General features: G+C 36.7%; 1 protein-coding gene across 1 annotated transcript in view; it reads left to right on the forward strand.

Moving 5' to 3' along the window:
• Positions 1 to 27,651, forward strand: part of LOC124776746 (dynein axonemal heavy chain 7-like) — an 881,127-nt gene that overhangs the window by 120,424 nt on the left and 733,052 nt on the right. The window contains 3 exon segments of the mRNA XM_047251871.1: positions 1,093 to 1,396; positions 1,482 to 1,697; positions 21,873 to 22,076. Coding sequence (XP_047107827.1) covers positions 1,093 to 1,396; positions 1,482 to 1,697; positions 21,873 to 22,076 — 724 coding nt within the window.

The following is a 27,651-nucleotide window of genomic DNA, read 5'->3' on the forward strand; positions in this document are numbered from 1 at the left end:
TGCGTAGAACCTCCTCATTCCTTACCTTATCAGTCCACCTAATTTTCAACATTCGTCTATTGCACCACATCTCAAATGCTTCAATTCTCTTCTGTTCCGGTTTTCCCACAGTCCATGTTTCACTACCAAAAATAATGGAGATCAAATGGGTAGATCGAATAACTGGTGAGGAGAGAGTGTATTGAATGTGGGAAAAAAGAAATTTGTTTGTAAGTTGACTAAGAGCAGGGATTGATTGGTAGGACACATCCTGAGGCTCCAAGGAATCTTTGATTTGATAACAGAAGGAGGTGTGGGGTGTAAAAATGTGCAGTGATGATCAGTGCTTGAATAAAGCAAGCAGATTCAAAAAGACATAGGTTGCCATGGTTATGCACAGATAAAGAGGCTTGTACAGGATAGACTGTTGTTTACTGCTGCATCAAACCAGTCTTAGGACTGAAGACTACAGCAACAGTGACAAATTGTAACTCCATGATATGTCCAATATCCATGTAAAAGTAACCCACTGATGAATTAAACAACAACAACAACAACAACAAATTCTTCTTCTTCTACTACTACTATTACTACTACTGCTGCTGCTGCTGCTGCTGCTACTAATACTCATTTTGGAGGTAATTCCAGACTATTACTACTACTATAACAACTAATACTCATTTTGGATGTAATTCCAGGTTTATCAATATTCTTCTGATCTTCCAACTGCTGACTTTAATCTTTTCTGTATTCAACAATCTTTCAGGAATTTCATTTAATGAATAAGATAGTTTTCATATTTGTGTTTAATACTAGAACTTCATAACTGTGGATAACTTTAAATGTAGAACTGAGTGGCTGGTCTAACATAGATGTGTGTGGCAATGGAATTGAATGTATTTTGGATTAATTGTGCTCCAGTGTTCACAACATAAATGGTTATCAAACCAAAAACAAACCACAACTTTTGCACCAACAAGATACAATTTTACAAGTTTTAAGAAAGAATTAATTCATCACAACCTTTTTTATAGTATGATTTCTGAAGTACTTGTGGTTTCTGATATGTATATCAAGGATTTTAACTTTCTAAATGTGTTATTGAAATTGTAGGTTAGGAGAGGAATATGAAAAAATGTCAAATGAAGCTTTGACAGCACCTGGTAATACTGCTGAATTGATGGAATACATTGCAAAGGTCCGGGTTATGGAAAGTCAGACTGATTTTGAAATGGAGGAACGAATTCGTGAAGTATGTCGCTACTTGCTTTTCCTTGTCGACTACACAACATTCACACCTTTGGAAATGGAACAGAATGCCATTACATTTGAATGGTTTAGGCGCATGCCCAGTGTTTTTGATGAGCATCGTGCTATTGTAGAACAAAAAACTTTGGAATTCCAAGAGGCCCTTAAGGTATTTTTTCTCTATTACATGCTGTAGCAACTTTTTGTATTATCAATTACTGAATAATGCTCATATAATTTTGTTGATGACACAGACTAAAATTAAAGCTTTTGAAGAGGACTTAGAGTTATATGACAAACGAGCAGATGAATTTGAAACATTTGGAGAACTTGATAAACTGCCAAAGTATTTGAAGAAAGCCCAACGTTTAGATGCACGTGTTCAGAAAGCTCTTGAGCAGATTGATCGTTTCAATGAAGAAGAACAAGCATTTGGTTGGGAATTATCCCAGTATCCTCTACGAAAAAAGGTGAGTTTTGTACTGCACTTTTTTTTTACATAATTCTTGGATTTTTTAGTTTGTTCTTTCAAGAAAGTAAAATAGTCTGCTTTAATTACTGAAGTTTTGTGACATTAAACACTAAAATACGTTATGTAAAACAGAAAGGATTGTAGTTTAGAATATTATGGATGGTAGTATAGAATATTAAGTGTTGGTTGACGTTGGCACGAAAATATTGATGTAAGTTTTAATCATTATGAGTGGAGTAACTTTTATGATTCCTACTTTGTGTGTTTCTCCCTGAAACTCATGCCATATTTTTGCAAATAATTTAGTATAACAAGTACAGCATCTCAGTACGTATAGGCTTTGATGTGTTTTGTCATAATTAATGCTACTCAGTATGGAACATATTGGTGGTATCATGACCATAATTTTAGAAGGAAAAATAATCTCCATTCTGAGCTGAAGTGCTTACTGCTTGTATTAAATGGGTAAAGAATATTGGTGCTGAAATATTTGGTTCACTGCCTTACGATATCAATGATACAATAAGTAGTATAATTCTGTTTTATGATAATTTAAAGAAGTACCTATTTGGCTCCTGGTTTTATTATGTAGAAGATTCTTTTCTGGAAATATATAAAATGTTTTATTTGGAGTTCTCATGTTCCACAAAAAGTTGGAAACTTCAGTTAATTGTTTCCTTATTTTAGGTAATCATTTAAGCCATTACTTCATCATTTGTACTTACAACCTACTGTGACAATTTGTATATTAATGTACAGCTGTAAAGGAAAAGTAACCACTCTGTGTAAAGTTTATTACCATTACTGCATAGTTATTGTTATTGTACACATTACTGTTTTTTATTGTGCAATGCTGTACATTAAAATTGCAACATCCTTTAGGCATCATGAAACAAGCATAAAATTGGCATCAAATGTGCTACATGCTTAGATATGCAAATGATTAACATTTCAGCACAACTACTGGTAGGTAGGCAGGGTAAGGCCATCTACATTCTGTATATAAGAGGCATGTTTGGCATTCAGAAATCAATTTGAACGATATTTGTTTGCCAGAATATCATGTATGCTATGATATAATTCTATTGAGCTCACACTCTTTCATAAATTCATGATTGATCACAATCACTCACTCTGTTCAGTTTTATTGCTTCAGTTGTAAACTGTTTTGTAAGCTGTAGCCTTTCTTTGTGTGGTTAAAGTTTTACTTCATCATTTGTACTTATAACCTACTGTGACAATATGTATATTAATGTACAGCTGTAAAGGAAAAGTAACCACTCTGTGTAAAGTTTATTACTACTACTGTATAGTTATTGTTATTGTACACATTACTATTTTTAACTATATTTAACTTTGTTGTTGTTGTTGAGACAACAACAAAATTTTTATACACAGTTTCTTTTTCAGAAATTAACCCTAGCTCTACCAACATATATTGGGAATCAGAACCACCTTTTATTGACAATGTCATAATAAACTTTATTGGAGGCTCCTTCCATCTTGTAATCCTGCAAAACTTGACATGACAAAACTGATCAATTCAATTTTAACATTTTTAGAAAGGACTTTTGAAGCAATTAATGTATTTCAGTCAAACCAAGAGGTCAAAAGACCTTGTTTCTAGTAACTAGTTTTACTTAAAAGATGACTTTTTAATTACTATTAATTATTAAAACATTATGAATGTGATGTCTGGTCATCTGAAAGAATGGACACCATTTTGATCCTGCAGCCACGAATGAGGCACGAAGGAATTAATGATATTAGCTGCCAGGAAGTCCTTGATTTAAATCAAAGGGGGAAGTTGAAAATTGTGCCAGACTGGGATTCAAATCCAGGTCTCCTGCTTACTGGGCAGATGCACTGCCCATGCACCATCCAGACACAGTGGTCATCACAACTGCATGGACTATCCAGCAGATGTCCCCTCAGGCCAAATTCTCAACTTACCCACACACTACTGATGTAGTGCCCCTTGCCCATTATCTTCATTACTCACACATTTTGCTGATTCCCACAAGAGTTGAGGTGGTTTGCATCAGCACTGAAGTGGTTAGTTGGTTGTCCAAAAGAAAAAACACCACACAACTAAGGTAAGGACGACCATTTAATCACTTCAGTGGGGATGCACACCATGCTTGAACTCTTATGGAAATCAGCAAAATGCCATGATTAGTTAGGATGATGGGCAAGGGGCACATTAGTAGTGTGTGGATAAGTTGAGAATTTAGGTTTGACAGGAGGCATGCTGTGTTAGTCTGTGCAGTTGTGATGACCACTGTGTTTGGATGATGCAGTGGACAGCCCATCTGCCTCTAGCACGAGACCCAGATTCAAATCCCAGTCTGGCACAAATTTTCAACTTTCCCCATTGATTTAAATCAATGCCCCTGGCAGCTAATGTCATTAATTCCTCTGTGTCTTGAATTAAAATACTCATAAAGATAACACTGAAAGCTGTCATAGTACAATTTTGGTTTCTTAATTCTCTGCTCCAATTAACATGTATTTGTTTTGTTTTTGTAGATTTTTAGCCCTGTTATCCCTTTTCAATACAGCTCAATCAACATCTTATAATCATAATTTGCATGTGAACAGAACCATAAATTTATAAAGGACTCTCTGTATCATCTAAATGAATCACAATCAAAATTATATTGTACTATGACACAAATGCATAAGTCATTGGTGTAAAGTATGTGGGACTTGTGCGAAAGATACATATAACTGGTCATTAACATAGCTTAAAATTATATTAAACTTCATTTGATTCATAGCACACATCATAATTCTGACACAGCGCTTGTTTGATGCTGTTAGAATGTCATTACAAATCACTGGAATAAAAACAGCAGCCCCAGCTGAAGGTGTGGTGATGGGGAAGTTGTATGAGAATTGGGGGACAGGTGTATGAAGTGGATGCTTTGTTTGCTACAGGTGTGTGTGTGTGTGTGTTTTCAAGATGCTGCTGAAGTTGTTTTTGCCTCATGTTAGGGTGGTACCACTGATGCAGCAAGATTTCTCAGTGCTTTGCACTTAATTATTGTTTCTGTACTGTGCAATATTTATAAAGATAGGATCACTTCAGTCATAAAAATGTACCTGCAACCTTGGACAAACAGTGACTGCAACATTACTCCATTATATGTGGGGCATGTGTTAATGATATTACAGATATGCTAGAGGTAGATCTCTTCTGAGGTTCCTAGATCAGGGATACATTATATTGACATGATTTTTAGCTTTTATATTTGTTACAGAACAACAACTTCCATAGTACAAAACCATTGAACATAAAGAAAAATTAAGTAGCCTACTTTAAATGCTTATCTGATATTTGAAATTTGTTGCCATTGTTTTTCATCCAGGACGTAGCAATATAATTCTGATGTTTGCATCTTGAAGGATTTATGAATGAAAAAGCTGGTTAAGAAATAACAAAACCATTTGTATTCGATGTAGAGTATACAGATGGGTGTACCCAGGTCAGCAAGCTCACTAGCCACAAGATGAATTTCATTTTTATGTTGTAACTAAGTCCAAAGAAAGTATAGAAAATAATTACATAATTGCTATTTGCAAGCCAGTGTCAGAAAGAGTTGCTGCTCTCTTGCACAGCCAGCAGTCAGCATATGGCTCCTCTCCCATGCTACCTGCAACAGGTACATAGTGGGCAGCTTGTCATCAAACTATGTTCCACAAGAATAAACATCCCCCAAAGTGGTGATCCTACTGGCACATAAGCCACACTGAATTATATTTACACATTGCAAAAAAATATTAAAATGAAAAATGTGAAATGAATACCGGACTGGTTAGGCAGCATGCACAGAACATAAGTTTCCTATCATATTTGTCAGTGTCATACTGGTCCAGCACCTGGTATGTGGTGCCACTAGCTACACAATGCAACATCCTCTTGTTCATATAACCAGTAATTTGGTAGCAGTTGTTACGTGTCTACATCTACATCTGTATTATCAAAACCACTGTGGGTGTATAGCAGAGGGTATGTTCCACTGTGTTTCTTCCCATTTCATTCACATTTGGAGCACAGGAAGAATGATTGTTTGAATGCTTCTCTGCAGGCAGCAGTTATTCTGATCATACCCTCATGATCCTTATGTGAGCAATACATAAGTCTTGTAGTTTTTCCTAGAACCATAATCTAAAGCTGGTTCAAACTTAGTTAATAGACTTTCTTGGGATCGTTTACATCTATCCTCAAGAGTCTTCCAGTTCAGATCCTTCAGTGTCTCTCCAACTCTCTCCCATGGTTCAAACAAACCTGTGAGCATTCCTGCTACTCTTCTCTATGTCAGTCAATATTACCTGTCAGTCATATTTGATATTGGTCCCACAAACTGGAGCAATAGTCTAGAACTGTCTGTACCAGTGATTCGTAAGCAATCTTCTTTGTAATCTGATTGCATTTCCCCAGTATTCTACCAACAAACCAAAGTCTACCACCAGCTTTACCCATGACTGAGCGTTTGTGATTATTCCATTTCATTTTCCTACAACGTATTACACCCAGGTATTTGTACGAGTTGGCGGATTCCAACAATGACTCATTGATATTATAATCATTGGATACTACATTTTTTTCATTTTGTGAAGTGCAACAATTTTACATTTCTGAACATTTAAGCAAGCTGCCAATCTTTGCACCACTTTCAAATCTTATCGAGATGTGACTGAATATGCATGCAGCTTCTTTCAGATACTACTTCATTATATATAACTGCATCATCTGCAAAATGCCTGATTTTACTGTTATCATTGTCTGCAAGGTTATCAATATACAACATGAACAGAAGGGTCCCCACACACTTCCCTGTGGTGCAGTCAGTACTACTACATCTGATGATGACTTTGCATCCAAGATGACACGCTGTATCCTCCCTATTAATAAGTCCACAATCCAATCATAAATTTGACTTGATACCCCATATGGCCATACTTTTGACAATAATCGTAGGTATGGTACTGAGTCAAATGCTTTTCAGAAATCAAGAACTACTGCACCTTCACTATTGCTTTGAACCAAAGCTTTCAGTATGTCATGTGAGACAAGTGTGAGTAGGGTTTCACATGATCAATGTTTCTGGAATCCAGGTTGCTTGGCATTGAGGACATCATTCTGTTCAAGATACCTCATTATGTTTACACTCAGAATATTTTCTAAGATTCTGCAACAAGTTGATGTCAAGAATACTGGACGGTAGTTTTGTGAATGACTTCTATTAACTTCTTGTAGATGGGTGTGATCTGTGCTTTCTTCCAAGAACTGGGCACAGTCTTTTGTTTGCAGGATCTATGATAGATTATAATTGGGAGAGGGGCTAACTCAGTGGCAAATTCAGTATAGAATCTGACAGGGATACCATCAGGTCTTGGAGCTATGTTCAATTTAAATAATTTCAGCAGTTTCACAATACCACTAACACTAATACTTATTTCAACTGTTTCATTTCTGATGTGTTAACGCTTATGTCTTTTACCCTACCTTTGAAGTCTCCATGATATTGTCTTTCAACAAGATAACACAAGACCACATGTTGTCAAGCTGTCCTGGCCTAGCTTGGTACAGAGGGGGTTAAACTGTTGCCTGGTGAGTGCATTCAGATCTCTCGTCTATCGAAAACATCCGATCTTCGCTTGCCAAGAGAGTGGCTTGCCACCAAATACCAGCCACTGTGATTGATGATGTTTTTTATTTTTTATTTACACGTCAAGTTTCGTAGGACCAAATTCAGGAGAAAATCTCCAAGGTCATGGAATAATAATAATAATAATAATAATAATAATATTTATTCAACATCGAATAATAAAATACAATCCCTAGAAATAATACAGTTTCAGGACATCATACAGATAATTCTTCTGAATACGTCAGTTTATAAATTACAAACTAAAGATTTGTTTGTATTAATAAATTTTACATTTTGATGGATTTTACATTTGGTAGTATACAATCATGATATTACAAATATTGTTTTTATCAACATTATATTAGTTGTAGGTTACTTAAAACTATGAGCTTGACATACTTGTGAAGCACTTTTCATACAGATATAATACTCGTCTAGGGAATAAAAAGGGTTTTCAATTAGAATTCTTTTTATCTGATCTTTTAATTTGTTAGTAGGAAGCGCTGTGAGACTTTTTGATAGGGCATTGGCTAGCTTCAGCCCAGCATGAAGTGCATTTTTTTCATATAAGGCTGTTCTGTGGCTATTTACATGGTATCTGAACCTTTGCCTTGTATCATACAGGTGCAGGTCACAGTTGAAATTTGGATTTATTGTTTTCACAAGCAATATAACTTTCAATATGTATATACCTATAATGGTAAGCACACCTAATTTTGGGAACAAATTCCGACATGATTCTCGAGGTTTGGCACCACAAATAATTCTGGTAACTTTTTTCTGTATTATTAATAATGTACTTAGGTTCGCTTGAGTTGTTGCACCCCATATTTCTACAGCATAGTTTAAGTTTGATGAGAATAGGGCTTGGTAAGCAGTTTTTAGTACACACATGTCCTTACAATATTTGCTAATCATATTTATAGCAAACACATTCTTTGACAGCTTACATGCTAAGGAATCAATATGCATGTCCCATTTGAGGCTGTCCTGGATTGTAATTCCCAAGAACTTTGTCAATTTTTCCTTTTTTACAATGTCATTTCCTATGGATAATTTCATGTCAAATTCTATTTGTTTCCTTGTGTTAAATTCCATCATTGCAGTCTTTGAAGCACTTACATTTAGATGGCTTTCATTAAAATACTTGACTATTTCATTAGTTACACTGTTGCACTGTACCTCCAGACTCTCATAGTCTTTGTGTTTACACACTATTGATGTGTCATCTGCATATAATATTTTTGTACAGTTAGGAGAACAATACTGTATATCATTAACATAAATCAAGAAAAGAAGGGGTCCCAAGACAGAACCTTGAGGCACTCCATATTTGATATTAGTAATTTTAGATTTGTAAGACCCACTGTTTGTTTTAAGCAAGACAAATTGTTTTCTATTGCTCATATACGATTTTATTAGCTCATAGCCAGTTCCTCTGATACCCAGGTTCCACAGCTTGTCAAGTAATATGGTGATGTTGACACAATCAAAAGCTTTTTCTAGATCAAGGAACACTCCAGTTATATACTCCTTGTTCTCTATGGCCGTTATTATTTTGTCTATTAATTGTGCTGCTGCTACTGATGTTGACTTGTTTTTCATAAAGCCATTCTGATTTTCAAATATTAAATTGTGTTGACTCAGGAATGTCATTAGTCTAGTATAAATAACTTTCTCAACTACCTTAGAAAATGCAGGTAAGATTGAGATGGGGCGGTAGTTTTCAATTTTAGATTTATCACCTTTCTTGTGAATCGGGGTTACTTGTGCTGTCTTTAGACTATCTGGGAAACAACCTGATACAATTACATCATTTACTGCTGTGGCCATGGTATCAGATATGTTGTCTATGCATCTTTTCAGTGTACTGATCGACAATCCATCATAGCCTGCTGATTTTGTATTTTTTAATGTACATTACCATGTTTTTGACTTCCTTGTTATTGGTTGGGGCCAAGTATATGGTTTGTTTGATTGGAATGCCCCTATATCTATGCTGAAGATTCTTAAAATGGTCATTGACAGATTTTCCAACAGAAGAAAAGTACTCTTTAAAAACGTTTGCAATCTGACATTGACATTTCATGATATGCCCTTTATGGTTTATAGTAAAATCACTTGTTGATCTGTCCTTACAATCCCTAAAGCTATTTATTACTTTCCAAACAGCTAAACCTGTGTTAGTAGAGTTTCTTAACATTGTGGCTACATATTTACTTTTAGTTTCTAGCAGAAGATCTTTATAGTAATCCTGATAGGTCTTAAATTCTACCTTTAGTCTATTAATATTGTTATTATTTATCATTGCATATTGGAAAAGTCTAAGTTTCTCTCTTGCTGTTTTTACTTCATGATTTATCCAGTTATTTTTTTGTATCTTTTTGCAGTCATTTACTGTAAAGGTCATTTCTGGACATGAGACATTGAAGCAACAATAAAAATCTGATGAAAACTCACTGAAAGTAATGCTGTTTTTTTCACCCCATTGTAGGCTTTTTAGCAAACTGTTGAAATCTTTAACATTGTCATCACTGGTCATTCTTTTTGTCACATATTGTTTCTCTTTTCTATTGATATGAAGATTTTCAGCTTCTATCAATACCTGTACTGCATGGTGGTCAGAAATGGCAAGCTTCAGAACTGATGCACTGCATGTAAAGTGGGACATGTTAGTTATAATGTTGTCAATGCATGGTTTTACACTATTGACGTCTCTAGTGGGCTCGTTTATCAGAAATGCTAAGTTAAATTGAGCTAGTATTAGTGTTAGTTTCTTAGATACAGAGTCATTGGACTGCAAGTCAATGTTTATATCTCCAGTTAGTATTATGTTAACCCAGCCATTTTTATTGCAGTGTTTACTGTCAATGTCAACAAGCAAGTCATTAAGAACACCAAAGAAACTATCTAGGCTACCAGATGGAGGTCTGTATAGGCCTATAATGATTACTTAATCATTATAGGCCTATACAGACCTCCATCTGGTAGCCTAGATAGTTTCTTTGGTGTTCTTTCCCCCACTTATAATTAATTGCTGCTTAGTTCTATTACACCCTCAATGCTGAAAGCACTTACATCTATTACACTATAATTACTACCACTGGCTGCAAAGATAGCTACCCCACCACCACGTTTCTCTTTTCTACTGAAGGCAGAGCAAAAGATCATGGAAAGTGGCTTACATACACTAATTAGCTCATCTGTGTACCAGTGTTCGCTTATAACTAAAACATCAGGGTTATCAATTGCTGCAATGGTATCCAACTCGTTGTGCTTATTGCCAAGACTTTGAAAGTTCTACTGAATTAATTTGAAAGTGAGCTTGGATTGTTGAACGCTTGATGGACGTGTCACCCTACCAGAACCACTTATACATTTATCCCTAAAAAAGAAATATCAGTTGACAGATTGGGTTTGGTATTTTTCACTATCCATTGATTCAAGTTGGTCTGTTTCCATGTACTGGGAGCCTGGGAAGAATCAGATTTACCTGGTGTTTTCAGCAGCCATTTGTCCAATGTCGTCTGTCTATACCCATTGCTGCAGTCTTCTTGTGTTGTGGAGCACTCATTCTTCGAATGTGTGTGTTTTGAGTATACGTTGTTCCTAGCATTTACGACGAATGTATCAGTACATGAAATTGCATCATAAAAATAATAACAGACAAACCCAGAAAAGTCAAGCCATAAGTTTCAGTAAATGCAGCCAACAACATAAGAATCTGCTTAATTTTTCAAGGAACTCTTCAACAGAATAGAAAGAGTGAGCCATGAGGAAGCTATTCAGTTTTGATTTGAAAGTGTGTGGATTACTGCTATGATGGATGAAAATGGATGCTGCACAGGAGTTAAGGAAGTCCAATCTAAATTGAGAATGGCAAGAGTTACCCCAAAATATAACACCATACAACATAAGCAAATGAAAATAGCAAAGTAGACTAATTTTTATGTCGAATGATCACTTACTTCAGATACCATTCGAATAGTAAACATGGCAGCATTAAGTCTTTGAACAAGATCCTGAAAGTGGGCTTTCCACAACAGTTTACTATCTATCTGAAATCTTGAAATTTGAACTGTTCAGTTTCTCTAATCATAAGCCCATTCTGTGAAATTAAAACATTAGGTTTTGTTGAATTATGTGTTAGAAACCGCAAAAACTTAGTCTTGCTGTGATTTAGCATTGTTTTATTTTCTACAAGCCATGAACTTACATCATGAACTGCACTGTTTGAAACTGAGCCAGTGTCGCACCCAACATCCTTTACTACCAAGCTAGTGTCATCAGCAAACAGAAATATTTCAGAGTTACCCATAATACTAGAGGGCATATCATTTGTATATATAAGGAAGAGGAGTGCCCCAACACTGATCCCTGGGGCACCCCTCATTTGACCGTACCTCACTCAGACCCCACATCACAGCCTTTCTCAACACTGTGAATAATGACCTTTTGCTGTCTGTTGTTAAAGTAAGTGGGGAAACAGTTGTGAGCTATGCCCCATATTCTGTAATGGTTCAACTTCTGGAGCAATATTGTGTGATCAACGCAATAAAATGCCTTAGTTAAATCTTAAAATATGCCTAGTGTTCAAAACCTTTTATTTAACCCATCCAGAGAAAAGAGAAAATAACAGTTTCAGTTGTTAAACGACTTCTAAAGCTGAACTGTACATTTGATAGCAAATTATGTGATATAAAATGATCAATTATCCTTACATACACAGCCTTTTCAATAACTTTAGCAAACACTGATGGCATAGAAATAGGACTAAAATTGTCTATGTTATCCATTTCTCCCTTTCTGTAAAGCAGCTTTACTACTGAGTACCTTAATTGTTCAGGGAACTGACCATTCCTGAAGGAAAAATTACAAATACGAAGACCGACAATAAAGTAATGAGACTGATTTTCTTTGCAAGATGTGGCAACCCTGCTCGCTTGTGTGGGCACAATATTTTTTACCTTGGTCTATAAGCTGCTTCTAGTCCAAGCGGCACATTGATGCAACTGCTCAGTCGTGAGTTGTGCTGCAATAAGTTAACATGTGTTTGTGTCACTCGTCATGGAAATGGAACAGAATAATGTTGCACAACAATATGCCATTTCTTTTTGCATTAAATTAAATGAAAATGTGACGACAACTTACGGTAAGCTTCAGAAGTCTTTTTGAGAGGAGGTTATGTCAAGAGCTCAAGTTTTTCATCGGCATAAAATCTTTAGTGAAGGCAGAACAAATGTTGAAGATGAAGACCGCAATGGACGATCATCAACCTCATTCCAAGGAATTGTTCATAAAGAGTGGGGTGCCTCCTGGACAAACAGTTAACCAATGTTACTACAAAGAAATTTTTTTAGAAAGACTTCGTAAAAGAGTTCTTTGTGTCCGTGCCAACATTGCTGATAATTAGATTCTGCATCACGATAATGTGCCATACCATACTGCTCTGTCAGTACAGCAATTTGTAACCTCAAAACAAATTTTATTACTACCACAGCCACCTTATTCACCAGATATCGCTTCATGCGACTTTTTTCTATTTCCATGAGTTAAAACAGCGGTCAAGGGACACCATTTTCCAACAAAACAAGATGTCCAAAAAGCTGTGATGAGGGTCTTGGAGGATATTACAGAAGATGAGTGTGTGTGTGTGTGTGTGTGTGAGTGAGAGAGAGAGAGAGAGAGAGAGAGAGAGAGAGAGAGAGAGAGAGAGAGCAAATATCTGTCTTTCGTTGACAAAGGCCTTAATGGCTGAAAGGTATAATTGTTAGTATCTTTGTTGTGCCAATCTGCCACTCAGCATCTCTGCTGTATGGTGAGTAGCAACTTTCCTTCTCATAATATTGTTAATTCCATCCTGGATTTTCCATTGTTACATTAAAATTTAAATATTTACATTGAATCTATTTACTCGGTTTTGACAAGTTCAGTAATATTGAGTCTGTTTGACTGGTAGTGAAATGGAGCTGATTTTCCAACAACTCACTCATCAATGCTAAGTAGATTTAATGTACTTTTTTGAAGAAAATGTATCTCACAACTACGTATTGATTTTTACTGTAAGAACAAAGGCAGCAAGTTTTGGGTACTGATCTTGTGTGCATGAAGTCAAAAAGCAGCAGCATCTTTCTTTTCTGGATAGAATGAAAGCATCATTTTGTAAACATCCAAACCTGTTGTTCTGAGCAAAGGAACTAAAGTGAGTATCTGTTCATATAGTATAGATAAATGAGAAAACCATAGGTTGTGGCGAGGCTATGACGGCACTGTGTGAGTAAGGTTGTTGGCGGTGGGGACCAAGCTTGTTGGAGTGGAATGCTTATGAGCCATGCTTTCCCAGTCTGCTTTATTAAATCATGAAAAATATTTGTATTGTACTCCTGGTATTGACTTGGTAACGGAATGGTGAAGCCTCTCACACCAAACTGATGCGACTGAGTGTGTAAGGGACTGTGGTGCACCATTGTGAGTCTCAGGTCACAAGGGTCTTGGCTTTATTATCTCCATCATGAGATTGGAGTAAAGATCTGTTTACAAAAAAGTAGAGAGTGAAATAGTATGGAAGAACTTCAATACCTGTTTTCTTGACTTTCTGTGGGACAAGTGCAGACTCCAAAAGTTAGAACAAGAAAGACTATAATGCCTCAGTTAGGCCATCAGAGAGATCTTGACAACCAAATTGACATGGACATCTGAAAAGTGAGCTTGTTTACTCCCCCCCCCCCCCCCCTCCCTGCAAGGGGCTTACATCTCTTTTGTGACTATGTGCTTGACAAGCACAGGGTTCCTTCCCCTTCCCTGCCTCTTCCTGGATTGCTGCTAGCATCACATGATCCCATGTGATAGTTGCATTCCGGCCTGAGATGCTGGAGTTGACAGTCGTTTGTGTGTGAGGTATGCTTGCTTTTTTTGTGAATGGTGGGTGTATCTATTTTACTGATGAAGGCTGTGGCTGAAAGCTTTGTGTAAGTGTCTTTTAATTGTGCCTGTCTGCAACTTGACGTGTCTTTTTTTTGGTAACTATCAATTTGTTTTTTCCTACAATGTTGATGTTTTTACCGCACTGTTTATTTTACACCATCTGAAAGGCATCTGGAAACACTCTACCTCTAACCCCACCAACTCCAATAATTAACATGCCACCCCAGGAAGATATGAGATAAAGGCCAGGAAAAAGGAAAGTTTGATGACCTCTACATTTTATTTTATTTTTTATTTTTTTTATTTTTATTTTTATTTTATTTTTTTTTAAATGTGAAGAAGCTTGGCATTTCAGTGGAGGTCACCCTTTACACAACATGGTAGCTAGTACAAGTGTTTGTGGTGGTGGTGCGGGATGTGTTAGGTACCTGTAAGTGGTAGCCCCTTTGCTATGTGTAGAATGCACTATTGACGCCTGAGCTGTTACTCCCTGTGCATGCCAAGCTGCACATACCTGTCCATTTGTGAGCAACAGGACTGCAGGCAATGGCCATCATTGCTCTGTGTGGGCAGTGACATGAGGAGAACCCTCATTTGGAGTAGCAGCATTGTGACAGATATGTGGCATGATGAGTAAACCAAAGTTTACGGTTGGTGACCGTGAGGTCTTGGCAGTCGCTTCAGACACTCCTGAATTCTTCAGCGCAGATTGCTATGAGCCTAAGAACTTTCCCTCCATGGCCATGCCATGGGAAGAAAGCTAAATCAAGTGAACTGCAGTTCCTAGTTTGAATATAGACAAATGGAGTGCCATTTTCATCTACTAAGCAGATGTTTTTTGTGGGGAATGTTACCTATTACCATAACACCCCATAAGAACCTCACCAGGAATTACACCAAATACAGATGAGGAATTCCACTAAAACTTGGAGAAGCAAAGGGTTCATTTCATAAGTCATGCCTGTAGGTGACCACTGGAAAACAAGATTGACACTGGAGCTTTCATCCTTGCTATTCAGCAGGATTCACTTCCTAAGAAAGTCAAATTCGTGGTCTACTGGTATGATGTGCCATATTTTCCATCCTCAACGCAGTGCTCTGAATGCCAGTGCCTCAGGTACATGTCTTCCCTGTGGATGAACAACCCAATTTGGTGATATGGTGATCAGCAGCCTCATGAAAACTTACCATGTGGGCAGCTGCATTTCTCTGTCACCTGTGAAGATGATCATCCTACCTGATCCCCAAAATATTCTACCCTAATTAACTCATGTAAAACATATTGCCTATAAAACCAGGTCTCCAATTGCCTATGATACTTTGAAGCTTGGAAAAAGCTATGACTGCTTATTTTCCATCCCATGCTATCAACTTTTGCCACAACTGTGACCAGATTATAGGCAGTACCTTGGGTACTTATTCTCTCAATTTCCTCAGAATCAATCTCTGTTAGTCACGCAGGCAGGAGGTAGTCCCTCTCCTCTTGTGCTTCCACCATAGCACCGTCTTTTGGGCCCTCTACTCCCCCTGTATTCAGCTGGAGAAGCCACGCCCTCCGATGGGTCTGCCAGTGATCTGTGTTGCTCTCCAAGAAACACATTTCCCTGATGACCATTCTCTCACCCTTTGAGGTTACTGTGCATTCTACCAGAACCTCACTGCCCATGATAGGGTTTCTGGAGTGGTCTGTATGTTTTTTCACATAGATGTTATTGGTGATTGAATTCCCTTTTGTGCAATATAGGAAGCAGTGTAACTTAAGAGAGCAATGGGTGTATGAACAATCCCAGTGGTTAATGAGTTTGTTTATTTGTCCATGTCCACTTTTTTACCTCGAGAACCTTGAGATTACTGCCATAACTCATCCCCCCCCCCCCCCCCCTTCTGATTGACCAACTTTTGTCTGATCTTGAGCTGCATGTCCTCAGTGACTGTTTCCCTTCCCACTCTAGTGATGTCCGTAGCACCTTTCTGGCTACAGACCTTACAATATCTTCCACAAATCTCATGACATCACTAAAATGATCACTATATGACACTATTTGTGACAATGACTGCTTGATCGCTTTCTGGTGAGCATGTCATATCCTTGGACCAGTTGCCTTATCAGTGGCTGGTACCATGATGGACCAAAGGTACTGCAGTAGCTGTTGAGGATCATCAAAGGGACCTGCTATGTCTTGAGTGACAGTCTTTACAGAATGCCCACATCACATTTTAAGTGGGTCCATGCAAAGGCTTGCTACCTAATTAAATATGGTAAAAAGGTCTTCACCTTATGTGTGTACCAATCTCAGTAGTCCACTGAGCCTCCAAACGTAGCCACTGTTCTAGGACTCCTTCTACATGGCAGTATTTCCACTTATGCATTGGTTTTTGCTGAACACTGTGGGACCCGATTTATGACAGCATCTGTGTTCTTCTTACTTGGCTACCTTTCAGATAAATGAAAGACAATATAAATGTTGGCTTCCATGGCCACTGTCACAGTCAATAAATTTTTTCTGGGTTTGTAACTGCATTGTCAATATATATAAAACTACTGACATTTTGGTCCTGTTGCAAGCAACCTTACTCAGGCTGTAGAAATGAAAGACAAGTTTACTTTACTCCCATATCCCTGAATTATAAAATGAAGCTTTCACCAACTGGGAATTGCTTCATGCTGTTGACTGATTTGATCCATAATTAGAGGATGTAACATCTGAATGTGATTCACAGACTCCATCTACTTGTGGTCTTCAACATATTTGACTGAAGGTGCTTTTCCTTTGCAGTGGAGAGATCATTTCATTCTCCCATCATTTAACCAGACAAAAACCCACCATCCATCAATACCTAGAGATTAATTAGAATCACCAATATGCTCTTCAGACTAGTTCTAGGATGTTGGTCTGACAACTATGTTTGGCTATCAAATTACAAGGCCTTTTGACCCTCTATCAGTGTGATTTCTGGATGCCACAATTCACAGCTGACCATTTGTTTAGATTGCAAACTGGTATTTTCTAAATGCCAACATCAGACTGCATTCTCTACCGACTTACATAAGGCACATGACACTACTTGACAACATCACATTGTACTTACCCTTAATGACTGAAGTTTTTGAGGCTCCCTACTACATTTTATCTGTCAGTCTTTATCACTCTGCTTTTGCTTTTGGTATAGCTATCCATCTGTAGCCGCAGTTGAAAACCAGCTCCGAGAAGCCAAGTGGCCTCCAGTTGAACCCTTCCTCATGCTTCCAATTTCCTCCTGTGAAAACACATGTCATGTATCTCTGTTATTGTACCAAGGTTCATCCTGACTCATAACTTCATAACTCTACTTGGATAGAGTTATGGGTACCCAACACTTGGACACTGTTGTGCAGTCCTGATTTTTGGGGTTCCTCTTTGCTAGAAAGCTGACATAGCTGCTCCATGTTTGTCAACTTAAGAGTAGCTGCTTAAGAGTAGCTGCATGTGAAAATTGAATGCTCTCTTATTTCTTGCCCACATCACTTATGGTGCAAATATTGCTACTCTACACAGTATTTATCAGGCCCTTGTCTTGTCACAACTGGACTATGGTTGCCAGGTTTATGACTCAGTGGACTTTTGGCTCTGAAATAATTGGACTCAATACGTCACTATGGAGCTTGACTGACTGCTGGCATCTACCTTGTGGACAGTCTCCTCTCCAAAAGCAGGGATATTACCTCTTTAGGCCTTACAATACCAACTCTTAGTTAATTTTTTAATCCCCATATGACAGTGTCCTGAGCATCCAACTTATGAAATACTTAAATTCACATAACAGTGTCAACTCCCTGACACTCACCAACTGGTGGGTTTACCACATAGAATATTCCTCAAGATTGTCTTTTGGGACCTCCTCCTGCTCCCCTTACATTGCATTTCCCATGTTTACCCAGGCACTCCTCCATGTTTAGTAGCCAGACCATGAATTAGAACCAGTCTGTTCAAGAACCAAAAGTTTCTAATTCCCCCAGGATCTTTCAGCTTCTGTGGCTTTCAATTCTCTGTGAGTCTGAGGGTGCTAGCATCATATACACTGTAGGCTGCAAGACTATTGAGAGGATGAGGTATGCTTTCACATCTCCCATTGCTCAACAATTGCTCACCCAACATTCACTTTGACAACCCCAGGTGCAGATTTGCAGATGCATATAAGACCTGTACTCACTCAGATATGGAGCAACATCTGGTGGGCTTACTGGCCCCTCTAATGAACTCCACACTCTCAATGAACTACAGCCCCATAACACTCCTCCTTTAGTTCCTTCCAGGAGGAAACCACAATACTGCTTGTTCCCACATTGGTTATACCAGATGAACCCATATATTTATTTCATGACCGATTTCTACACTAACTATCTGCTGTCCTCATATTCTCGGATCTGGATAGAATAATGTTAATATAGTAAAGCACATAATTGTACAACAAGTATACACAAAGAACCATATTATTTGAATAATATAAATTGCATACTCCCAGAAATACAACTACACATCAGTCTTGTCGCAGTCTTGTCAAAATACTGAGAACATGCTCCAGTGATAATAATACAATTCCAAACTGGTTTGCCAAATGTATGAAACATGCTAAATAAAATATTCATAGCGTCAGTATCCATTACACCAGTTATCCTTTAGGCACCTAATCCATGGCCTGTGCATATTTTCTGAGATTTCTTGTCCGTAATTCAGAATGATTTTTCCAGATGTGTGCTAATATTTTAATAAAATAATTTTAAAGCAATTATTGTGTTATTCGGGATCTTAGGTTAACCATTTTTGTCACCTTCTGACACCATTTTGTGTTTACCATACATCACTGACACTGTAATATTTTTTGCTAGGTTTTTATTTTTGTTACTTTTTGGGATCCTTTACACTAGTTTCCATAGAGTACCCCAGACGAGTTACCCTCCCCCTCCCCCTTTACCTCTTTATCCCTTAACCTTGTAGTTTATGTGCATAATGTAATGCACCTCTAAGGCTGCTCTGATGTATGCTTTCTTACCAAGCTCAGATGCAACAATTATAATATTTTCAATTGTTTTTTTGTGTAATAGATAACAGGCTGCATTATGGCCAAGACAGATTTTTTATTGTCTTACCTTCTACTGTCAAGCTATATTACATTTTCTACATATAGTGCTGCAATCTATGCACATGTGAGATGGCTTACTGTAGTTGGTGTGTTTTGTAATTAGTTGGATTCTTTTAGCTCTGTAAAACAGTCAAGTTGTCATTTCTTTTTATATAGTTCAACATGTCTGAAGATGAATGACGTTGCCTAAAGCCAGTCAGTTTGAAATAAGTCAAACACTAATCAACAGGTGGAAAATAAATTTGTTTTCTTAAACACTTTTATCTGGTAGTCTCATGATGACCTACAAGCAAAGTTTGTAGATGAATAGTTTTAACAAGAAGGGCATTTTTATTGTTGTTGTTGTTGTGGTGGTGTTCAGTCCAGAGAGTGGTTTGATGCAGCTCTCCATGCTATTCTATTATATGCAAGCTTCTTCATCTCCCAGTACCTACTGCAACCTACATCCTTCTGAATCTGTTTAGTGTATTCTCTCAGTCTCCCTTTACGATTTTTATCCTCCACACTGCCCTGCAATACTAAATTTGTGATCCCTTGATGCCTCAGAACATGTCCTACCAACCAATGCCTTCTTCTAGTCAAGTTGTGCCAGACATTACTCTTCTCCACAATTCTATTCAGTAACTCCTCATTAGTTATGTGATCTGCCCATCTAATCTTCAGCATTTGTCTGTAGCACCACATTTAGAAAACTTCTATTCTCTTCTTGTCTAAACTATTTATTGTCCATATTTCACTTCCGTACATGGCTGCACTCCATACAAATACTTTCAGAAACGACTTTTTGACACTTAAATCTATACTCGATGTTAACAAATTTCTCTTCTTCAGAAACACTTTCCTTGCCATTGCCAGTCTTCATTTTATATCCTCTCTACTTCAACCATCATGAGTTATTTTGCTCCCCAAATAGCAAAACTCCTTTACTACTTTAAGTGTATCATTTCCTAATGTAATTCCCTTAGCATCAACTGATTTAATTCGCTTATGACATCATTGTCTGCACTCTGGCCTGAACCATATACTTTTACGTCTCTGTAAATTATCACTGTTGCTTTTAGTGTCTTTATTTTCTTACTTATATGTACTGTTGCAATTCAAACAATCTCTGTCTGTAGTAACTAACTATGCATCAACTACTCTTTGAGTGAGGGACTGGTGACATAGCAATTTAGTCCCCTAACTCCCAACCAACCAACCAAAGATGAGTCCATGTGATCAAATGTAATGAAAGTAACAGTACGTACACTTTATATCAGAATTTCTTCATTGCAATAGAGAGACAGGAGAGGATATGTGATGAAGTTTGTACCAACTAGAAAATCTGGTAGAAACTTCATGTTGATATATTCTGTCAGACAATGAAAATGAAGTACTTGCAAACATATCTGATACCCTTAACTGTAAAAATGATGTGACATGAAGGGACTGATACCCATGATAGTAATTAATTTTAACTTTTAACATTATAGTTCTACTGGAGTAGAGCAAAGAAGAACTTTTGTGTCTTAAGATAAAACTATTTATGGAATCAACAAAATGCTTTAATTGCAAGAAATATTGTCTTATCGCAGTGCCTTTCAAATGATGAATGATGTGCAAGACTTATCACAATACATAATTCTTGTCTCCACGGATCTGCTTGAAATTTTAGGAAAAGGCTTGGTGTGTAGGATCAACTATTCTGTGTTGTAAAAGAAAAGAATAAATTGAAACTACATGATATGGAGATGAAGAAAATCTGCATAATAGGCTGTAGCTTCTGCTCTATCTTTTCCATCACTGTTAAGAAACCAATTAAAATGGCCGATACCTCTTTCCATATGCCTGAAGTTGTTCTATTAAAAGCAAGAGCTCTTTTCATTAATGCAAATGTAGAACATTGCAACCAACTATAACACACTAGAATCTGACAACTTGAGAAAAAATGTGTAGAGAGGGAAAAACTTAAGAAAACTAGTAAGTAGGACACTGCTTATCTCAAATGCTGATGATGATTATGTCTTAAATTTTATTGATGATACTTCAGTTTGTCTCTGATGATACTTTATGGAATCAAAGAATGCAAGGAAGGTAAGAACATAAAACTTCTCTGATTGAATGCATCCCATACTACAGCAGAACATGGGTGGTTTATGGGCATAGGGAGTAATTTAACCTCCAACCACAGGTAAGAGTTGCATGCATATTTCGACAGGTGTTGTGCAATGGTACATAACTACCACTCTTTCTGATGAAATGGTGAAGATTAGGATGGCAGAGTTTCTTTGTGTAAGATAACACTCCTTGCTTGTGGCTCTGATCATTCCACTATAAGCAGTTATCAACAAATGAACCTGTTGACTGTACGAATTATCCAAATGGCTTGTCACTAATAGTGGGACACAAGAAAAATTACTGTGCTCTATTTTTAAGATGTACAATTACATGCCTTACATGTGTGACATTAACACTCACATTTTTTTTACCAGATTGCTGACAAATTAGCGCCTTATAAGAAGCTGTATGAAAATGCTACAGAATTTATAGAAAAGCATGAATTATGGATGACAAGTAAAGTTGGTTCATTCAATCCTGATGATATAGATCAAGAGGTTTCAACTTTATACAGAACAATATACAAATTAGAAAAGCAGTTTGGAGATGTTCCACCAGCAAAGGACCTGGCTAACACAGTATGTAGTTAATTTGATTCAGATAGATTACACTTAATTTTAATTTTGAGTTATGACTCACAGTTACTGTTTGTTTCCGGGAAACAATTTCAGTAATTTGGATAACCACATTTATTCTTTTATGTTGTTTTGCTGTATGTATCTGTGGTAGTAAGATATAAGCTCTTCTCAATTAAGCATATGTCCTAATTTTTACTTAAAAGTTACATGAAAAGAACGTTCTTGATTTCATTGCAGTGATTGCAGTTTTTAGGATTGAAAAACTTGTCATGATTATCATCTGTTCTATCAAATGAGCAAGATTGAAATTCTAATCAGAAACCAAAATCAAACATTATTTTTAGTAAGTTTGGCCAATAATTCCAGGAGGCATATTTCCTTTATTGAAAAGAATTGCAATAATTAACTTAGAATTAAAAGTCTTATCATTTTTAATCATGTTCTTGGAAAGATGGGCAGTGGTTTATAAATATGAGAGGTAACATCTTCCATGACATTGCATACATTGTTGTAGCTTCGTAGTTCAGTGATTGATTTTCAGATCACAGATAGCACATCGCAAGTGAGTTCAGTAAACTTTTAGGTTGAGGACATCTTAACTTTCTTCCTCTCCACTAAGTACACTATTTACCATACAATATTTTTCAATCTCACTGATTACATTTTACTAGATGCCCGTCTCATTATTTGCAAAGTGTCATCAGTTATACTGCAGACACTATGAATTAGTAATAGTTTATCTTAAGAATGAGATATATTTTTGTAAATCATCCACAGCATACATCTACAGCATGCACTGCACATCTTTACAGTGATTATCCATAGTTCATGTTCTCTTCAGGGTATATACATTTAAAAAAAATGGATGGGACTGAATGCCTACCACTGTAATCAAGGCTGCATATAAAATACTGGCTTAGCACCCACTTCTTCACACATGTAGTCTGTATTGTCTGCACACACTTTTTTTCCCTTTTCCTGTAACCAAATTTTTGTGTTGTTCACAAACTGCAACACTTTCTAAATTTTCATACTAATTTTGGCCATAGAAGCGTTGTCTTTTCTGAATGTACTAGTGACCAAAAAGTGAGTCTGATAGCTGGAGTCCAAGGTTTCATTAATATGTGTTTTGAATTCTTGTGGAGATGTTTCCATAGAAACCTTTTTCCCTAACACATTTTCTTTATGTCTAACAAAGAAGTGAAATACCAGCTTTCATAGATTTAGCTTTAAACAGGTATTAGTATACCAGTGTAACAAAATATTTCCTTACAAATTTTCGTCCCTTTAGAGGTTGGATATCCAGAAACAGTGAAACACATTTTTTTCCATTTCTAACTGAGAAGTCAAACATCATTTTTCAACAGTTTAGCTTTAAAAATGCTCTTACAAAGAAATTTTTTCATAAGTATTTCGCCCCTGATTTCACACATTTGGAAGGTGAACCACCAAAAACAGTGAAATACAATTTTTTCCTTTTCTCACAGAGAAGCCAAATACAATTTTTTATCTATTTAACTTCAAAAGTGCTTGCAGATTGAAATATTTCCATAAAATATTTCACATTGAAACACTAATTTTTTTAAAATTTGTAACTGTGAAGTCAAATACCAGTTTTCATAGATGTAGCTTTAAAAATAATTTAGTAGTCCTATAATAATGAAAAAAGAACGTTCACTTACAATGTCACTCCCCATATTAGAGATGGGGGATTCGCTCCTGAACTAATTCATAGAGTTGAATCTTTCAAGGGAGTGAACAATCAGTGATTCAGAAAAAAAGAACAGTAGCTCCAAACGTTTCCCACAGCAGAGAGAGAGAGAGAGAGGGAGAGAGAGAGAGAGAGAGAGAGAGAGAGAGAGAGAGAGTTGGAGCAGACCAGTGGGGCCTCTGCTGGTCAGAGTACACTGCACACCACACAACACAGCCAGCGCCGGCCTCTACCCTGCTTCTGCCTTGGCTGCCTGCATTGTGCAGTACCCCATTGGATTTTGTGTTTCACACATGCCGTGCCGTCTCTGTGCTTCCCCTGCCGCGTGCAGTGTCTGGCCTTAACTTAGCATCGCACTCCGTCAGCGATCATTTCAGTCACACGTCCTGCCCTCTGGGCAGTTGATGCGAGCAACAGGACAGAGAGCCTCCTAGCAGAGAACATAAGAACTACTTGCAACAATCTGCTCGCAAGAGAACGGACGATTTGTCTCGGAGCGGGTGAGTGGTGGCCGTTCACCGCTCCCCCCACCCTTGGAACTCGCCCGCTCAACGCTCACCCCACCATTCTCGACTTCAGCCAGAGCATTGAGCAAAGCAACTCAGGTGTCACTCTGGTCTCTGTGGTCTTAGCTCGCGCACTAATACAGCTCGCGGCTCGACCTGCTTGACTCAGCGCCTCTGCATCGGAGTTCGTCTCTACTGGATATTGTTCTTCGTAGTAATACCGTTATGTATATTACATAATTATGTTATGTATACATCATTTGTTTTCATTTTATTTTTATTTGTTTAAACTGATCAGATTAGGTTCCTGATGGCTCCTCTTACTATAGGATTTTTTATTATGGCCACTCGAATTTACACTTTAATTACGAGCGAACCGATAAACGTATAGCAAAAGTGATACACCAATTTTTCCTTGTTTTATTCTGTGGAAGGCTATATGCAGCACTTTGGTCTTACAGGCAAATTTATATAATTTTTTCTTATTGTAGTATGGATTTTGCGATTTTAGGCGTCTTTGGAAGGAAATGTTCACTTTAAAAATATATGGCTTGCGATGTATTTGTACGAGGTTAATAAAATTTTAATACATTATAGCTAAATATATTGTTAATGTAAATCTCAAGTTACAACATTTTCCAATCACCCAAAAAACCATGATAGTGCAAAATAAATCAATAATCAAAAACTTTCTCATATCATGGAAATTTCAATAAACAATACAAAATTCTTACTCATTATCTGTGTTACTTCAAAATAGGATCAAATAAGATCAAAATGCAGGTATAGTACTGGAATAAACCAAGTTTAAAGTGCAATGTGCCTTCCATTTATTTTCTGTTGTGAATGAGTGGTGAGTCACGAAAAAGAGCTAGTTCATTTCAGGGAGTGAACAGTTCTGATCCGATCTCTGAAAAGAACAGTTTTGCCCATCTCTACCCCATATGGGTTAAATTTACGAAAATGCAGAAACACATACTCCTTTATTTCAGACTGAGAAAACAAACACCAATTTTCATGGGTGTAGAATTGCCTTAATAGCAACATATTTTCAGGAAAATTTAATACCCTGTTTCATCCCCTTAGGGGTGGAATTTAAAAAAAATCTCTTCTTAAATGAAGCCTGCAGTGTAACATCAACACCCTCTCCAAGTTTCAAATTTCCGACCTTAGCAGTTTGGGCTGGGTGATGATGAGTCAGTGAATGAGTCAGTCAGTGGGAAGATTGCCTTTTGTATACAGAGATTATTTCACACAGTTGGCTGTGATTACCAACCATCTCTTTGACTAGGAGTGTTTATCATATGGTCTAACATGGACAGAGATAAAGCCGCAACTTAAAAACTATGTGACAGAAGAAATAGGAAATAATCACAATCAATCTGTCTTCCCAGTTTTCTCTAAAGCAATTAAAAACGTGCACTGAACCTAATAAAAAAAGGGTCTTACAGAAAATATTAAAAAAATTGCATCCACAATGAGAGATTTTATGGAAAAGATTAGCTTTTCATTAGAGGAATAAAGAATCATATGATTTTTCTATGATCTGACAAAAGCTCAATTCAAACTGCTACTTACTTCTATACAAACTACAGAGCTGTGGAATCAGGGACAATGAAACACTGCTTAGCACATATTTGACAAATGATTTGGTTTTAAGTTCTTATTTGTCACTGTTTTAAGTAAGAAAAATATTACTGGCAAGTATGGCTCTTTATGCATTCTTACTTGCAGTTGACACTTTAGTCCCAGTATCCTCTGTATGCTGCAGAATATATCTTATTTTATCTCCATGAATATTACATGAAATGTAAGTATGACAAATGAATATTTTTCTTGACTTGTATTCGAATATGGGTTTTTGGAATTTTGAGAGGAATTCTTCTTCTAATGCACAACACCTCTCCTGTAGCATATGTCTCGTGAATGTTGAGAATTTCTTTAATGATAATGTGCTGACTCAACAAACGTCTGATTAAAAAAAGCCTGTAGATCTTCTCTCTCCTATCAGACACCTGTCATATGGACTCCAGAAGAACTATGTATTGCATTTACATTCAGTGTGTTATTTTGCATGGAATAATTTACAATGCTACTGTGGGAAAAAAGCATTGTCAATATTTATGATAAAAAAGTCCTTTATACACACCATTCCCACATACCAAAATATGACAGAAATTAGGAAGTTGAAGTATTACTAGACATGTCTGCTGTGAAATGAATGGATATTTGGTAATGTGTGACATAAGAAAAGAGGGATTCATAAGTTTACAAGATTCAGTCAGAATTTGGAAGAGAAATCTATAATAAATTGTACAATAATAACTGAAGAAATCAAAAGATGCCTGGCAGAAGTGAAAGCCATGTGAAGCATTAATCTTTCTTGCTTTTGTTTTTTGGTTGTATTTATTGAGTGGAAATGTGTCTATCTTTTTCTTTTATTTTTGTATTCTTATGTGTTTATATGACAAAATAAAATCAATTTTGTTTCCTATTATGCCCAGTATTGACAATAAAGCATTATGTAACACTTATTTTTATCACTATATATCATCAGTGGATTGCTAATGGTGAGCACATTGGTTCTTCACACATTCTTTTTCATTGTGATTTATATTTGGCCCTAATTCCATTGTCATTCTCATTCTGCTGCAATATCATTGACTTACTTAGATTTAAGATTTTGTGTGGACATTCCATTGTCTTCTTTTTCTGTAGTAGAGATTTGATTAGATTAATACTAGTTCCATGGATCATGAATACGATATTTTGTAATGATGTGGAACGAGTAAAATTTTCCAATACATGACATAATTAAGTTAATTTAACAACATAATTAAGTTAATATAACAACATTTTTATTTTTATTTTTTTAATTTTATTTATAATTTTTGTTTGTTTGGTTTTTTCTTTTTTTTTTCTTAATTTGTATCTAAAAATTCCTCTATGGAGTAGAAGGAGTTGTCATTCAGAAATTCTTCTAATTTCTTCTTAAATACTTGTTGGTTATCTGTCAGACTTTTGATACTATTTGGTAAGTGACCAAAGACTTTAGTGGCAGTTAATTCACCCCTTTCTGTGCCAAAGTTAGATTTAATCTTGAATAGTGAAGATCATCCTTCCTCCTAGTATTGTAGTTATGCACACTGCTATTACTTTTGAATTGGGTTTGGTCATTAATAAGAAATTTCATAAGAGAGTAAATACACTGAGAAGCTACTGTGAATATCCCTAGATCCTTAAATAAATGTCTGCAGGATGGACTTGGGTGGACTCCACCTATTATTCTGATTACACGCTTTTGTGCAATAAATACTTTATTCCTCAGTGATGAATTACCCCAAAATATGATGCCATA

Source organism: Schistocerca piceifrons, chromosome 2 (genome assembly GCF_021461385.2).
Source record: "Schistocerca piceifrons isolate TAMUIC-IGC-003096 chromosome 2, iqSchPice1.1, whole genome shotgun sequence".
Lineage (NCBI taxonomy): Eukaryota > Metazoa > Arthropoda > Insecta > Orthoptera > Acrididae > Schistocerca > Schistocerca piceifrons.